Genomic DNA, 17,805 nt, shown 5'->3' on the forward strand with positions numbered 1-17,805 from the left:
GCAGGGGGCACCACTGGTCGGCGTCTCCAGTGTTCCTGATGGCTATCTCCACTGTGGGGAGCGGGTTCTCACTGGGAGATGGGAAACGGGTCAGAACCGGTTCGGAACCAGAGCCGGCCCACGGGTCGGCGGCGGTCACCTGAAGGCGTAGGTGCGCTGGTGCCAGCTGAGCTGCCCCCGGATGCTGTAGGCGATGGTGGTGACGAACTCCCCTCCCAGACCCAGCTCGGAGCACAGCTTGAGGGCGAAGGCCTCTGGCGAATTGTCGCGCTCCGACATGTCCCACTCAAACTGGTCCACCAGAGAAATGTTCCCCACGTGGATGTTCAGCTGCACACAGACACCGTCAGACACGCTGCTTCGCCCCGCCCCGGTCCCGCCCCGGCCTGGTCCTGTCCCGCCCCGGTCCCGTCCCGCCCCGGTCCTGCCCGCCCCGGTCCTGCCCCGCCCCGGTCCTGCCCACCCACCTTGATGATGACCCGCTGGTCGGCCTGCTCCTCCAGCAGCCCGTCGCTAGGATACGAGTCGATCTGCTGGCGGATGGCGAACGCCACGGCGGGGACGAAGGCCAGCGGGTTCAGGTCCAGGTCATCGCACAGGATCTCGGCGAACATTTCCGGGGTCATCAGCTTCTCTGGGGACAGGCAGCATCAGGCCCGGGTCCGGCTCTGGTACCGCGCCGGGTCCGGTTCAGTTACCGTTCATGTTCCAGGTAAAGGCGTCTCTGAGCTTCTGTCCGTCGATCTCCATGTCCAACCGGATCGGAACCAGCGCCTCTGCCTGGGCTGCGTTCTCATGGATCACCGCCGGATCGTGGTCATCGAAGCTGGAGAGCACAACCGACCAGAAGCGACCCGGTTACAGACAGCAGAACCAACCAGAATCAACATTTCATGTTATAATATTCAAATAAGGAGGCGGGGCTTCCGCAGGGGCGGGGCTTCATCAGGGGGCGGGGCTTCATCAGGGGGCGGGGCTTGTCAGTGCAGAACTTTGATTTTAGCACCTTTTTGATTAATTCTAGATTTATTTTAAAAAATTAATTTAGAATTATTTTACAACCTTCAAAAAATGTAAGCCAAAAAAATTGTAAACACTTTTTCTTCTTCTTTGCTCTGCCAAGCCCGCCTCTTCATTTGAATACAAGGACATGAAATAAAAAAATTAAATTTGGGCAAAAAAGGCTCTCCATACCTTCTAATTATTACACATTAAAGATTCTGGCTTTTGTTATTAATGTTGGAAGAGTTTTAGCGTAAAAAAAGAGAAAATTAGAGCAGGAGCATAATAATATTACTAATAATAATGAAGTTGCTTAAGGAGGCGGGTCCCACCAGAGGGGGAAGGTCCTCTTCTTGTCGCGGCCGATCCGGTTTCTGTTGATGGAAGTGGAGGAAGGAACGGCGTCCAGGTGATGGGAGCTGTTGGGTAAGGTGGGAACCCACTGGCTGCTGCGCTTCGCCTTCTGCTCCCTGAAACAGAGACAGGAAGTGGAGGAATCTGCTTCCTGTCCAGGAAATAAGGAGACTCATCATGTTGGAGGAAAATCGTTCTGTCTCTTTGCTTCCTGTATCCCACAGTTCAACCCTCCGTCTTCAGCGTTTAGTTTTTATCCATGTTGTTGTTCCCTATCAGATATTTATGTTTCAGTTTTTACCGGGTCAATCATCAAACACCCTGAGTGGAGCAGATACAAACTGAAAGGACCATCGTCCCAGTCTGAGGTCCCTGAGCGCGGCGCGACCCGACCCGACCCGACCCGACCCGGTTACCTGAGGTACGCCGGAGGCTCGGTGCTGATGGACACAGCCTTGTACTTCTCATCGTTCCGTCGAAGATCTCCTCACACTCTGAGGCCTTCAGCAGTGTCACGCTGGTGGCTGTAAGACACGGCAGGGGTCAAAGGTCGTCTCGCAGCTCTTACCAGCAGCATTCAGGATGATGAAGGGAGGAAACTGTTATCAAAGCTCCAGCTGACAGTTCCTTCACTAAACCGTCTGCTGGTGTTTCAGCAGAGGAACTGATTCTTCTTCATGCAGTAGATTAAAGTTTTTCTGATCGCCAGAGAAGAAGAAGAAGAAAGTAAAACCAAACTGCAGCATGAAGCAGCTGAACTGCTGCAGCAGGACGCACCGTGTGATGAAGCCATGATCTTCTTCCTCTCCTCCACGGAGGCCAGCCGCCTCCACAGTGACGGGTAGCGCTTGTAGAGGGAACCTCTGAACATCCGCAGGTAGTTCCCCACCTGGAGGAGGAGAACCTGATCAGAACCAGAACATCAACCAGAGAGGAAAACTGGGAATCTGTCTGCAACAAATAAATCCTTCACATCAAACCACCACAAAGTTTGACTTCATTCATTAGTTTCACAGAAACTGTTTCTTTCGTCACATCTGCTTAATGTTCTAGTTAATAATGATCCTGCAGATATAAACACATCTACTCTTAACTTTAAAACTCATTTCTACAGTTAAATCAGCGAGAAAACTCAGAAATCTGGCGATTCCTTCACGGTCAGACATAAAAACCGATATTCTACTTTCTTTGAATGTATTCATTTTGTGTATTTTTATTCTCTTTATTGTTAAAATCAGTTTCCAAACTCAACCCTCAGAAATGAACAAATTGCGGTAAAAACGTCGTTAATCAGCAGCAGGCTGTGAAATACACGTCATTATTAATATTCTCCAGCTGTTCGGTTCCACATTATTAAGTTTATAAGTGGTTTTTATTTAACGAGCCGTTTTGTGCCAGGATGAATCCAGAACCTCAGGTCTTTGTTTATAGCTGCGTTAGCATGCTAACGGTGGCTAGCAGCAGGAGGGAGAGCCCAGACTGGTTTTACTGGGAACCAAGGCTCCAGCACCAGTCACACACAGGGACATACCTCTGACCCCACCATGTAAAAGTCTCCATCTTCCTCCAGCTGGAACTTCACTGGTTTCTGGCCAAATGTTTTACTCAGAGCTAGCTGCATCTCGCTACACCGGGGCTAACAAGCTAGATCTGCTACTGACGCGTTTAAAACCTCCGGAAAAGTGGGAGATCGCAGATTCATTCGTTACAACTAAAAATGACAGACACAAGGATCGCAATTGATCATCTAAAAAATCTAATTATATAAATAAGAAACATGCATGAAGCTTGATGAACAACTTTTTATGCTGTTTCATAAAATGGTATGGAGGTGAATTCATTCAGTTTTACATTTGTTTGAAACATGTTCACACCATGAAACACTCAATGGAGAAGGGAACGTATTTCCTACCCTCCTCCTTTAATGAATGCTCAATTCTTCATTTAAAGAAAAATGATTTCGTTTTCACAAGTTGTTTACAAGATGTTCTGCAGGTTGTGCTTCTTTCCAACCCTCCATGCTTACCAGAGAAGGAGCCATCAGCCATCTGGTCAGCCAATCGGATTTATTATCGGGGAAACATTGTGTTTGTTCATCAGGAGAATATCTATAATAACTGTATAAATGTTGCATCCTCCCTTTTTTGTTCTGCTGTTTGCACCATGAACAGCGTCCTTTCTTCCTTTGAATCCTTTCAATAATCCTTCCTTCCTGCCAACATTCTTTCATCAATCAGACAATTTATCAATCAATCAATCAAATGTTATCTGTATAGTGCCTTTCAGCAACAAGGAATTTCAAAAGAGCTTTACATCATGAAAGCAGAAATTTAAATTCACAGAAACACAGAGAATAAAATCACATCAGATTATTGACGAATGTTTGATGATCAGGTTTTTAAAATAAACTAACAGCTGATTTATAGGAACTCAGGGTTTCAGCTCTTTTTAGGTTTCTGGAGTTTGTTCCAGATTTGTGGTGCATAGATGCTGAATGCTGCTTCTCCTTGTTTGATTCTGGTTCTGGATGAAGAGGAGAACCAGAACCAGAACCTGAGTTCTGAAGGTTGATCTAACAGCAGCAGATCCTTAACATGGTGCTAAATTGTTCAGTGATTCATAAACTTTATTGTTTATTCTCTGAGCTACAGGGAGCCAGAGGAGGCACAGTAGAACCAGGTGGTGTAGAACCAGGTGGTGTAGAACCAGGCGGTGTAGAACCAGGTGGTGTAGAACCAGGTGGTGTAGAACTAGGTGGTGTAGAACCAGGTGATGTAGAACCTGGCGGTGTAGAACCAGGTGGTGTAGAACTAGGTGGTGTAGAACTAGGTGGTGTAGAACCAGGTGGTGTAGAACTAGGTGGTGTAGAACTAGGTGGTGTAGAACCAGGTGGTGTAGAACGAGGTGGTGTAGAACCAGGTGGTGTAGAACCAGGTGGTGTAGAACCAGGTGGTGTAGAACCAGGTGGTGTAGAACCAGGTGGTGTAGAACCAGGTGGTATAGAACCAAGTGGTGTAGAACCAGGCGGTGTAGAACCAGGTGGTGTAGAACCAGGTGGTGTAAAACCAGGTGGTGTAGAACCAGTGGTGTAGAACCAAGTGGTGTAGAACCGGGAGGTGTAGAACCAGGTGGTGTAGAACCAGATGGTGTAGAACCAGGTGGTGTAGAACCAAGTGGTGTAGAACCAGGTTGTATAGAACCAGGTGGTGTAGAACCAGGTGGTTTAGAACCTGGTGGTGTAGAACCAGGTGGTGTAGAACCAGGTGGTGTAGAACCTGGTGATGTAGAACCAAGTGGTGTAGAACCAAGTGGTGTATAACAAAGTGGTGTAGAACCAAGTGGTGTACAACCAAGTGGTGTAGAACCAAGTGGTGTAGAACCAGATGGTGTAGAACCAGGTGGCGTAGAACCAAGTGGTGTAGAACCAGGTTGTATAGAACCAGGTGGTTTAGAACCTGGTGGTTTAGAACCTGGTGGTGTAGAACCAGGTGGTGTAGAACCAGGTGGTATAGAACCAGGTGGTGTAGAACCAGGTGGTGTAGAACCAAGTGGTGTAGAACCAGGTGGTGTAGAACCAAGTGGTGTAGAACCAGCGGTAAAGAATCAGGTGGTGTAGAACCAGGTGGTGTAGAACCAAGTGGTGTAGAACCAGGTGGTATAGAACCGGGTGGTGCAGAACCAGGTGGTTTAGAACCAGCGGTATAAAACCAGGTGGTGTAGAACCAGGTGGTGTAGAACCACGTGGTATAGAACCAGGTGGTTTAGAACCAGCGGTATAGAACCAGGTGGTGTAGAACCAGGTGATGTAGAACCAGGTTGTGTAGAACCGGGTGGTGTAGAACCAGGTGGTGTAGAACCAGGTGATGTAGAACCAGGTGGTGTAGAGCCGGGTGGTGTAGAACCAGCAGTATAGAACTGGGTGGTGTAGAACCAGTGGTATAAAACCGGGTGGTTTAGAACCAGCGGTATAGAACCAGCGGTATAAAACCGGGTGGTGTAGAACCAGGTGGTATAGAACCAGGTGATGTAGAACCAGGTGGTGTAGAACCGGGTGGTGTAGAACCGGGTGGTATAGAACCAGGTGATGTAGAACCAGGTGGTGTAGAACCGGGTGGTGTAGAACCGAGTGGTGTAGAACCAGGTGTTATAGAACCGGGTGGTGTAGAACCAGTGGTATAAAACCGGGTGGTGTAGAACCAGGTGTTATAGAACCAGGTGGTGTAGAACCGGTGGTATAAAACCGGGTGGTGTAGAACCAGCGGTATAGAACCGGGTGGTGTAGAACCAGCGGTATAGAACCAGGTGGTGTAAAACCAGCGGTATAGAAGGTATAGATTCAGGTGGTGTAGAACCGGGTGGTATAGAACCGGGTGGTGTAGAACCAGGTGGTGTAGAACCGGGTGGTGTAGAACCAGGTGGTGTAAAACCAGCGGTATAGAACCGGGTGGTGTAGAACCAGGTGGTATAGATTCAGGTGGTGTAGAACCGGGTGGTGTAGAACCAGGTGGTGTAGAACCGGGTGGTGTAGAACCAGGTGGTGTAGAACTGGGTGGTGTAGAACCGGGTGGTGTAGAACCGGGTGGTGTAGAACCAGGTGGTGTAGAACCGGGTGGTGTAGAACCGGGCGGTGTAGAACCGGGTGGTGTAGAACCGGGTGGTGTAGAACCAGGTGGTGTAGAACCGGGTGGTGTAGAACCAGGTGGTGTCTCCATCCTCCTGGTTCTGGTCAGAACTCCAGCTGCAGGTTCTGGACGTTGGTTTGTCATCAGACCTGCTGCAGGAATCAAAGCTGGACGAGTTTCTCTTTAGGTCTCTGGTTCTGGAAATGTTCTGCTAGAAGGCCCACTGTGGAACCGGCCTGACGTGGCTCTGGAGGTCAGAGGTCAGCCTGATCTCCAGTCTCAGGAAGAACTGAAGCTTACTAGATTTTTTAACTAGATCAATAGCTCTAGCTTTACAGCTCTAGATCTAAAGTTCTAGATTGTTCCTCTTTTGTTTCTGTTCAGAAAATGTTGTCTCATCCACTCATTTATCTGTTCCGTGATTGGATGGGGTCAAAGGTCACCTGGTGACATCATAACGTAGAGCTGCATCACCAGTGTAGTTCTGGCCTGCAGCTGTAGCAGGTGGGATCCTGTAAGGTTGAACATCGGTGAACCCTGTATGTGACCTCTGACCTCTGATGAGAAGTTTCCAGTTGAAAGAAAGGAATCCCAGTCCTCTATGTAGGACTGGAACCAGCTGAGTTCTGGACCGGAGAGTCCGACCCAACTCTCCAGTTGGTTCAGTAAAATGACCAACATTGAGGTCCAACAGAACCAGAACCAGAACTGTGGTTCTTCCACAGTCCGTATTTATATGGACATCATTGAACACTTTGACTAGGCCAGTCTCCATGCTGAGGTAACCATGGAAACTAGACTGGTTGTCGTTAAACTGTTGAATCTTTTCCAGTAGAGTTGCTGGTGAATGGGAGGCCAGAGGTCAAAGGTCGGCCTGTAGTGCTGATGATTTGTGCAGATCGTTCCTGTCGGTGGTTTGATTCCTGCAGCGTTTACAGCAGTGACCTCCTGCATGACCTCCTCCTGCCGTCGCTGAAGCTCTCATGAAACTGAGCGGTTTGCTGCTGCACACATTTATTTGTTTAAAAAGTGGAAAGAAGGAAGAAATTCTGTTTTATATTGAAATCTTTTTCACACGTCGGGATTTTAATCTGAGACCAAGATAAATATGGAGTCTCGCAGACTCATTGTCCAACGTTTGTCTGCAGTCCCGAACTGCGGCGCTCCTGGAAACGGCGTCGGCGTGACGATTCGGCGCCGGCGAAGAGTTTCTGAAGATGATCAAAGCCAAAACACAAACAACAAAACCGTTTCCTCCCCAGCAGTCCAGGCTGTTTGGCATTCTTCACCGAGAACTAAACAAAGACCAGGAACACACCGAGCGCGTCCGTCCCCTTCCCGTCTCAGGGTCCCTGAAGGCACCGCGGGCTAGCCGCCCAGGCGCTGGCCCTCCCCCCAGGCGAAGCCGCCGGGCCGGTCCTCGGGCAGCGGGTTGTAGTTGGCGTCTTCCTCCGGCGTGTCGAACAGCATCTTTCTGTGGGCGGAGCCAGAGACAGGAAGCTCAGCCTCAGAGGGCCATGATGTAAATGCAGGCCACACTTTTCAGACTCTTATTTGAACATGAAAACAATTAACTTCTAAATAGTGCAGCACTGAATGAAACACACAAAAGTCTCATAAATATTAAAATAAAATAAACTGCAGAATGAAAGTATAAAACCTAGAATGAAATTCAGTGAAGGGTTGTGCAGCCTCACATGATGGACGGCGTCCTGAGCCAGCGTCCGCCTCCAGGCTGGTTGGGGAAAACGTCTTCCAGGAAGTAGTAGACGTGACCCACAGCGATTCCTGCAAACAAAATGGAGGATGAGTTCTACGGCCAGGGCAGCGATGGCGGCGGCCAGGGCAGCGATGGCGGCGGCCAGGGCAGCGATGGCGGCGGCCAGGGCAGCGATGGCGGCGGCCAGGGCAGCGATGGCGGCGGCGTAACGCACCGAGCAGGTCGACGATGATGGAGTTTCCTAGCAACAGGGAGAATCCCATCAGCACCCAGGGCAGGAAGGGCGCCTGGAAGTTCAGCAGGCCGAAGAAGTTCATGCGCACGTTGGGGTTCCTGCGGCTCCAGATGTACACCAGCATGATGGTGAAGGCCTGGCCGAGGAAGACCAGGCTCACGAAGACGCCGAAGATCTGCTCAGCGCCGTTAAAGGAGCCACAAGTTTACATACGCCAGAAATCTGACGCTCTGGTTTCAGGTCAGAATTGTTTCTGCAAAACACTCGGAGATTCTTCATCTTCAGGTGATTCTCTCATCAGGTGTATGTAAACTTGTGGTCTCCGACAGGAAACACGGTTTCCATGGAAACAGAAGGATACGGTCATCAGCAGGCCGCCGAACAGGAACATGAAGACGAAGTCAGCCGTCCGACCCCTGAAGGAGCCTTCCTCCAGCATCCGGCAGTACCGGTACCTGGGGTCAAAGGTTAGGGAAAACAGGCACAGACCGGAGCTGGAACACGGACCAGACTGGAACACGAACCGGAGCTGGAACACGGACTGGACCGTAACACGAACCGGAGCTGGAACACGGACTGGACCGGAACACGAACTGGAGCTGGAACACGGACCGGACCGGAACACGAACCGGAGCTGGAACACGGACTGGACCCGGAACACGGACCGGACCGGAACACGAACCGGAGCTGGAACACGGACCGGACCGGAACACGAACGGAGCTGGAACACGGACTGGACCCGGAACACGGACCGGACCGGAACACGAACGGAGCTGGAACACGGACCGGACCGGAACACGAACGAGCTGGAACACGGACCGGACCGGAACACGGACCGGACGGAACACACCGGACGGAACGGACCGGACGGACACGAACCGGACCGGACCGGAACACGAACCGGAGCTGGAACACGGACCGGACCGGAACACGAACCGGAGCTGGAACACGGACTGGACCCGGAACACGGACCGGACCGGAACACGAACCGGAGCTGGAACACGGACCGGACCGGAACACGAACCGGAGCTGGAACACGGACTGGACCCGGAACACGGACGGACCGGAACACGAACCGGAGCTGGAACACGGACCGGACCGGAACACGAACCGGAGCTGGAACACGGACCGGACCGGAACACGAACCGGACCGGAACACGAACCGGAGCTGGAACACGGACCGGACCGGAACACGAACCGGAGCTGGAACACGGACTGGACCCGGAACACGGACCGGACCGGAACACGAACCGGAGCTGGAACACGGACCGGACTGGAACACGAACCGGAGCTGGAACACGGACTGGACCGGAACACGAACCGGAGCTGGAACACGGACCGGACTGGAACACGAACCGGAGCTGGAACACGGACCGGACTGGAACACGAACCGGAGCTGGAACACGGACCGGACTGGAACACGAACCGGAGCTGGAACACGGACCGGACCGGAACACGAACCGGAGTAGGAACTAACTGATGAACATCAAATGATCAAATGGTGACTTGCTTATTCACGCTATGAGGAATTATTTGTTTATTTGCATCTTTTAATATATTTCTAACTTTATATAAAATAATTTTAAGATGTTCAATGAAAAATCTGCAAAATATAAAAAGGTTGTTTGTCTGATTACTTGATTAATCATCATGATAAGCAATTAATCGTCAGAATAATTGATTGCTAAGCTAATCGTTAGCTGAGCCTCTTGGTTCAGAACCTTTTGGTTCAGAACCTCTTGGTTCAGAACCTTTTGGTTCAGAACCTTTTGGTTCAGAACCTTTTGGTTCAGAACCTTTTGGTTCAGAACCTTTTGGTTCAGAACCTTTTGGTTCAGAACCTTTTGGTTCAGAACCTTTTGGTTCAGAACCTTTTGGTTCAGAACCTTTTGGTTCAGAACCTTTTGGTTCAGAACCTTTTGGTTCAGAACCTTTTGGTTCAGAACCTTTTGGTTCAGAACCTTTTGGTTCAGAACCTTTTGGTTCAGAACCTTTTGGTTCAGAACCTTTTGGTTCAGAACCTTTTGGTTCAGAACCTTTTGGTTCAGAACCTTTTGGTTCAGAACCTTTTGGTTCAGAACCTTTTGGTTCAGAACCTTTTGGTTCAGAACCTTTTGGTTCAGAACCTTTTGGTTCAGAACCTTTTGGTTCAGAACCTTTTGGTTCAGAACCTTTTGGCTGCATCAGCAGCAGCAACATCTGCTGCTGTGAAACAGAAACATGCAAACCAGCAGGATACAAAAATATCATGTTGAACAGGAAATTGAAGCCCACTGGGACGAAGAAAACAGGAAGTGGTGATGAGTCTCCATACCTGAGAAGACAAGAGAAAATCCTTCAGCTGTGCTGGTTCTGACCCGGTTTGCTGAAAAGTAAAGGAACGACTCTGTACCTGGTAGTTCTTCAGAATCAGGTCTGGGTTGAAGTAGAGCTGGAACGGTGTGATGATCTCCAGTTGCTGCAGGAGGAAACCGGAAAGGACCTGAGCAGCTTCAGAACCCAGGATTATTCCAGACATTTTGGTCAGCCTGAGCTGGATTAACGCTGGGAAACCAGAACCGGAGCGGGTCCATCCTGGCTCAATCGCTCCAATCATGACGCAGCAGCTCTGCTGCCTTAGCTCTGATTGGCTCACTTCATCAGCTCCTGCTTCAGCTGTTTGGATAATTATCGCCTCTGCTTCACCATGGCAATAAGGTGTCGCTATAGCACCTGAGAGCATCTCATCAGCATATCAAAAGCTTAAATAGTCCCTGAACTGTGATCCTAAACCCAGAGAATGTTTCCCAGTCAGAGGCCTCCTCAAATTTGCTGGTAAACTGACTGCTACTGGAGAAAGCGACAGAACTTGAGCCTTTTATTGAGCGGGAAGCAGGGCCTTCCTCCCAGTTCTGCCCAGATTACGGGTCTCAGGAACATTTGGAGGTTTCCTCCTCATCTCCCATCCCAAACATCAACTGTTCTACTGGACTCTAACCGACCAGAACCCTCAGCCCGAGCTGGGGTCAGGTCCGAGCTGGGGTCAGGTCCGGGTCACCGATAGCCATCACTCCACATCCACAACAAACAATTCACAATTCAAAGTATAAAACAGATTTAACTGTCAATAAAACCCTTCTGGGTCAGGCTGACAGTAAATCTGTTAAACATCCGATGGTGCGTTCAGGGTCAGTCTGTGACGGAGGGAATCGGTCCCCCCAACCGCTTGAGACTAAATAAACCCAGATTATAATCTCTGACTGCGCTCAAACCCGGGTTAAACGGACCGGAACCGAACCCTGACTGAGTTCTCAGCTCGGAACAACATTAAACGTGAAGCTAACTTCCTGAATGAGCAGCTCACACTCGGATCTGCAACAGAAACATCTGGAGCTCAACAGAAACCAGCAGAGTCCTGCCTGACTGACCGGCTCGGTTCGGTCCGGCTCGGTTCGGTTCGGGTTGATCTTACCACTGCAGCCGTGGTGAGGACGCAGGCCGTTGTGTAAGCCCTGGTAACAACAGGAATCTGTAAATATTCCTGCTGGAGGGTCTGGTAGGCCATTTTGGAGACACTACTGACAGCTTCCGGGGCTTCCTGACACGTCATTGCCAACAATGCGTTCACGGGCCGTGGGAAAATAAACCTCCACTTCCACTTCTGTAATTTCTAAACAACAGAAACCAGGTAATACCAATCCGAACCGAATTGATCGTTTTAAGAAAAAAAATTGACGCTCAATCACAACAGAAATAAAATGAAAATATGAAAATCAACAACTACCGCAGCAAACTTTGAAAATGTTTTTTAATGTATTTTGAATAATCCAGTGTTGGTTTCCAGAGTTGTTTAGATAAAAAGTAAAGCTAAAGTAGTTATAAGAGAAAACAACAGTAGAAGTAACTTTAAAAAATTTACTAATATGATTATTTTTAAAAACTTACTTCAAACGTTTCAATATAAATTTTAACAAGGTAAACGTGCGGATTTAGAGCCATCTGGTGGTTGCTTGAGGGAACGTCAGGCCGCAGGTGCAACTTGCAGCAGTTATTTCACTGCATTTAAAGCTGTTCTGTTGTTCATATTGTTTTCTAATAATTGCTCTGTGGCGCTTTTTAAATTATTTTTTATTGTTAAACTGGATGGAACAATAAATACAGTAAGGAGGCTGTTTTAGCGCCATCCGCTGGTTGAACAGTGTAACTACACATAGGGTTTTACCGCGGCCGCTGATCAAAGTAGGTGGAGCCAAGTATCAATGTCGTTTATATTTCTATTTTTATGTAATTAAATTATTCATAACGTACCGTATGTACATACTGTTGCAGAGAATTAGATTGTAAACTCGAACAAAGTCTAAAGTTAATGTTAGCAGCGTGATCAACGCGACACTTTTTACGCTAGTAGCATGCTAGCTCTTAAGCTAATGCTAGTTAGCGCAGTGTGCTAAAAGCAACGTGGCTTTCAGTCTTCGCACAAGTTTACTTAATATGTCCGTCCATATTAGCTATTTAACTTTTTATTTACTGTTTTCAGTTTGAAATTAACATATGACCTATTTTGAAATGAGCAAAAGTTTTGAATGAATGGAGTCATTGCGCTTTCCAGGCCTACTTTTCCAGGCTTTTCCAGGCCTTTCCCCCCAAACAGCGTTAGCTTCCGGTTAGCAGCTTCCTTTGCAAACCAAATATTGACGTTTCGAGTTATTTTCCTCACCTTTATTCACCATTCAAAAATTATTACATATAATTTGGTTTCTTTTGATCGATTGTTCCACAGATTCAATGTTCCATTTGTATTGTTCTGACTTTCTTTTGTAAGTAATTTATGAGCCCCTCAAGTAGTAAATGCTGTCTCTCTTAATAAATTATTTGCAAGAGTGTTGTGTACTTCAAACAGAACTTGTGGAATATAACTCTACACCAGGTCATGAACTTTAATGAATTTTGAGTTATCGATGGATTTCTGCAACGTTTTCTTGATGTCATCCTGAGAGATATGCATAAACATGGAAACAAAAATCTGCTGAAAAGGTAAGGACAGCAGTGTTGTTATGTTAAGTAAACCGGGCCGATATGAAGAACCGACGTTATGCCTGACATGTCACATATTTCTGCATTTCTCATTTACATCATGTTTTACACTGACTCTTCATCACAAACACAGAAAGCCTTCATTGTATGGTGAAAAACATGATGTTTGGCCTCATCACAGGGCTGATTTCTAACAGTCTGTTGGGTTAATGATCTCCTTTAATACTCTTGGACCATTTAGGTGCCAGCAGAGCCACTAGGGCCCTGAGATGGACGCAGTGTGCACTGACAAACAATATCAACTAAAACAAATGTGTGTGTGTGACAAACATTTCTTTCTCTTTGTTCACACACAGACTGTATTGGGAGGATTTGTGTGTGGCCATTCTGATCTCGCTAGCAAAGGAAAAGACTTCAAAAGCATCCTGGAACCCAAAGTATACAGCATACAGTCTGCGTCCGGTGACTAGCCCAGCCGAAAATAAGACCCGCTGCATGAAACTGATTCCCCAAGAAGAGCTGTTGTCTTTAGGGTAGGGTCGACCCTTCTGGATCGATGAAGCAGTTTCATCTTTATTACCCCGACAGAAGATGGCAAGTAGATGCAGAGAAGTGACTGCATCTTGTCTGTCCATTGGACCTGCTGAATTCAGCATGCTCTCTTATTCATCACACTGGTTCGCAGTAAGAGGTTGTGTCTGGGCAGAAGTAATTCATTTTGGGTAAAACTATTGAAATATTGTTAATTTTATCACTTTTCTTTTAGTTACATAAACTACAAAGTACTCAACAAAAAACAAAGTGCAACATGCAAGATGAGAATCACAGATGGAGATGGAACAACGCTGCCCAACATTTGAAGTTGCATAAAGAACAGTAGGTGGTCATTTCCATTACTACCATGAGATAGCTGACTTCAGCTAACTTTGTGCTATTAGCTAGTGTTCTCCAGGCCACGCTGAGTTTCTAGCAATCTTTGTCATGCTTTTTTAAAACCGGTGCTACGCGCTCATCCATGAATAAGTTGCAGCTCGTTTGCCGTTGAATGGTGAGCGGGGCTCAGAGTCAGAAAACTTCACTTAATGAAGAGTTTATCTCAGTTTTCTCTCCACCGCAACGTTGACGTTGGTCCGTTTAGAGGACAGATCATGTACTGGAAGACATTTGCATGTTGACAATAGATTTACTCCAGGCAGTTAATTTTTGAGTGAATGTTTCTTTCTTCCTCTATATTTACTTTAAAATATAGAGGAATTATTTTAGGATTACTCTTTTTATACTTTGTAACTTCAGTTGCACACTTTGTCATGGTTTGAGATAAATGCAGATTTATCTATTATTTACATTTAACAAATAATTGCAACTTTGTTAAAAAGGACAGAAAGGACTTTGAATTCCCAGTTTAAGACCTGGAACTTTTCTGAGACTTGACTCAGACCTCGAAGATAAAGACCAGAGTCTTGCAGAGTAATGACTTGGTCCCACTTGTGGTTGTCACATTAACAATTAAATGTTAGTTTTTTCCTAATTTAGCAATCTACCCAGGGAAGTTGTGGGCTACAATGTAGCTTACCGCCATCAGCATGTGAATGTATTCATTTATATTCACTGAGTGTGTTTCACTATACACACTGTTTCATTCTTACAAAATAACCTAAAGTTAGAAATTCAGGTAAGTTGTCGATCTGAAGCTGTAACCCAAGCCATGTGTTTTGATGAAGGTAGGATGTTGTGATGTTTTTTAATTTGTCAGTTTTTTAATTTGTCACCATTTTAAAGTGGTAAGTTTTTCTGAGGTAGGAATTTGTTACATCAACATGTGCTACCCAGGTATACAAATCCCTTTCATACTGTAATTAAAGGATTTTAGTGTCAACATGCACTACATCTGTTTTTTAAAAGTAGCTGTTATGATAAAGGATTATAAAAATCAAATAAAATCAAGTTTATCAGTATAGCACATTTCAGCAATAAGGCAGTTCAAAGTGCTTCATATAAAAACAAAATATAACGTCATCAAACAGACAACAATTGAAAAAGTGCATCAACATGTTCTGTGTCTTTATTTTGTATAAGTGTTGGACGTTCTGACAAGTTTTAGTGCTTCAACACTGTGGACCACGACATATTATTGAATCGACTTGAGAGTTGGGTTGGACTCTCTGGTTCGGTGCTCGACTGGTTTGAATCCTACATAAAGAACAGGGATTTCTTTGTTTCAATTGAAAACTTCTGATCAAAGAGGTCAAAGGTCACATGTGGGGTACCCCAAGGTTCAATCCTAGGACCCCTCTTATTTAATATTTATATTCTCCCACTAGCTCAGGTTATAACAGGAAATGATATTAGCTACCGTAACTATGCGGATGACACACAGCTCTACATTATGATGTCACCAGGTGACTCTGAACCCATCCAATTACTGAATAAATGCTTAGAACAGATAAATGTGTGGATGTGCCAAAACTTTCTCCAGCTGAACAAAAATAAAACTGAAGTCATTATTTTTGGACCTAAAGAGAAACGATCTAAAGTCAATGCACAGCTTCAGTTATTACAACTAAAAACTAGCGATCAGCCTGAAACCTGGGAGTAGTGATGACCTCTGACCTGAACCTTCAGAGCCACATAAAGACAATTACAAAGTCGGCCTTCTATCACCTGAAGAACATCTCCAGGATTAGAGGACTAATGTCTCAGCCAGATCTAGAGAAACTCATCCATGCGTTTATCTTTAGTCGCATTGATTATTGTAACAGCGTCTTCACAGGCCTGTCCAACAAATCAATCCTCCAGCTGCAGCTGATCCAGAAGCTGCTGCTCCTGTTCTCACTAGAACCAGGAAGATAGAGACATAACAGCAGTTTTAAAGTCCCTCCACTGGCTCCCTGTAGCTCAAAGAATAGATTTTAAAATACTGTTGTTAGTTTATAATCACTGAACGGTTTAGCACCACAATACATCAAAGATCTGCTGTTGTTGTATCAACCTTCCAGACTCTCAGGTTCTGGTTCTGGTTCTGATCTGCATCCCCAGAACCAGAACCAAGAGAGGAGAAGCAGCTTTCAGCATCTATGCACCAAACATCTGGAACAAACTTCCAGAAAACTGTAAAACAGCAGAAACCCTGACTTCCTTTAAATCTCAACTAAAAACCAGCTGATTAGAGTTTGATTAGAAATGTAATATGTAACAATGTATTGTCTATTATATGTTGCATGACTTTGTGTTCTTGTGTTTATGATGTAAAGCACTTTGAAATGCCTTGCTGCTGAAATGTGCTATACTAATAAAATTTGATTTGATTTTGATTTGATTCAATAAGTATCCTATAGTTGGTTAAGGTATTTAAAATGAACTGGATTTAAATAGTTATTTTCCACCTACTGACCATTCAAAAAGCTGAACACTAGAACAGCATTCACCCATTTGCACTCACACATTTATACATTTCTCTAGTGTAGTGGACAGCTGCTAGCATTGACTTTTAACAACTTCATCTAGTGGAGAACAGAAATAATTACATTGTTTCAAGTTAAAGTTTGATTCCCAACACTCAAAATGCAGTTTCCTGTTCAGGGTTTACAAAACCCTGCATGTATAGAAAATGGATGGATAGATTGATGGACTATGAGCATTTATAACAAAAGGACCTGGGATAATAACTTGGTTGTGTGTCTATGTACTTCAAGCACATAAGATACTTTGTGCTTTAGTGATATTTGTGTCTTCATTCGCGTGTTCTTGTACCAGAACGCAATGAGCTGTTTCTTTCATCGTCATCTCTCAGGATATTTACTTGTTTCTTTGTATCCTGTCTCCTTTCACTGCTCCTCCAATCAGATATTTTAATTTCAGTCTCCTCTGTGGCTGGTATGTCTCTCCTGTCTCCTCTCCTGCTTCATGTAATCTGCTGTTAGTGGTGTATTGAGGCCCAGGTTGACTTTGGTTGGAGTTGGATTCCTTCCATGATCTCCTTCTGTTGGCTCTTTATCCACACTTTCTCTGTCGTCCTGAACTTTCTAGACTTGTCTATCTAGTTGACTGACACTGAGCAGCTTCTACTCTTTGAATACTTATTAAACAAGCAAGAGGTGTATGATGTTGCATATTTTGGTATTGATCTGATGCCAAGTAAAGACAGGGCCAGTATCGCCAATTCAGAGTCTTTCTAAAGGTAGGAATTTATTGCTACCTTTACAATAAAAAGGTAGCAATAAATTCCTGCATGTCTATTATGCAGGTTCCTTACAATATGAAAGGAATGCAGATTCCTTTCATATTGTAATTAAAGGATTTTAGTGCATTCGCATGTGCTACGTCTGTTTTTTTTAAAAAGGTAGTTTATGAAGACTGTTTTCATGTATAAGTCTGATATGTCCTGAAACTTCTGACCTTTTGGTGGTTTTTCCTGTGAATTTGAAACCTAGAACATAATTTAGACCAGGGGTGTCAACATCCTGGTCTCAATTACAGCGGCTCATCTAAAGGTGGCCGCTGTCCTGCCACCTTTAGATGAGCCTCTGCTGCAACACCTGACTACAATAATTAGGTCATTAAGGCTCTGCAGAACAAGGAGGTAATGAAGCCATTTCATTCCTGTGTTTTGTACCTGGGATTTTTAGACATTTTAGAGCAATGTCTAAAAATCCCTCTGAATGGTACTAATTCACAACAAATGTGTTCTCAAGGCCTTGATCATTTAAATTCTATCACACACACATTCCAATTGATCCTGGTTATCAATCAGTGTAGCAAACTCGATCAGTTATTCTATCTGCGGAAACTCAGCAGATTACAGTCATTGACTTACAGCATTCAAAGTTAAAGCATTGATCTTACCACGCTAGTACCGACCC

General features: G+C 45.7%; 1 protein-coding gene and 1 pseudogene across 1 annotated transcript; both read right to left on the reverse strand.

Moving 5' to 3' along the window:
• Window positions 1-3,012, reverse strand: part of LOC129354313 (SWI/SNF-related matrix-associated actin-dependent regulator of chromatin subfamily B member 1-like) — a 12,351-nt pseudogene extending 9,339 nt beyond the window's left edge.
• Window positions 3,013-7,043: 4,031 nt separating this feature from the next.
• On the reverse strand, window positions 7,044-11,519 carry LOC129354247 (derlin-2-like). The gene is given in 8 exon segments (XM_055023755.1): window positions 7,044-7,452; window positions 7,676-7,766; window positions 7,913-8,108; window positions 8,295-8,388; window positions 10,173-10,222; window positions 10,224-10,247; window positions 10,326-10,391; window positions 11,385-11,519. Coding segments are annotated over 8 exon segments (720 nt in total). The 5' UTR covers window positions 11,478-11,519; the 3' UTR covers window positions 7,044-7,346.
• Window positions 11,520-17,805: the final 6,286 nt, after the last annotated feature.

This window comes from Poeciliopsis prolifica, unplaced genomic scaffold (assembly GCF_027474105.1).
Source record: "Poeciliopsis prolifica strain line A6 unplaced genomic scaffold, Auburn_PproV2 SCAFFOLD107, whole genome shotgun sequence".
NCBI classification, from domain to species: Eukaryota; Metazoa; Chordata; class Actinopteri; order Cyprinodontiformes; family Poeciliidae; genus Poeciliopsis; species Poeciliopsis prolifica.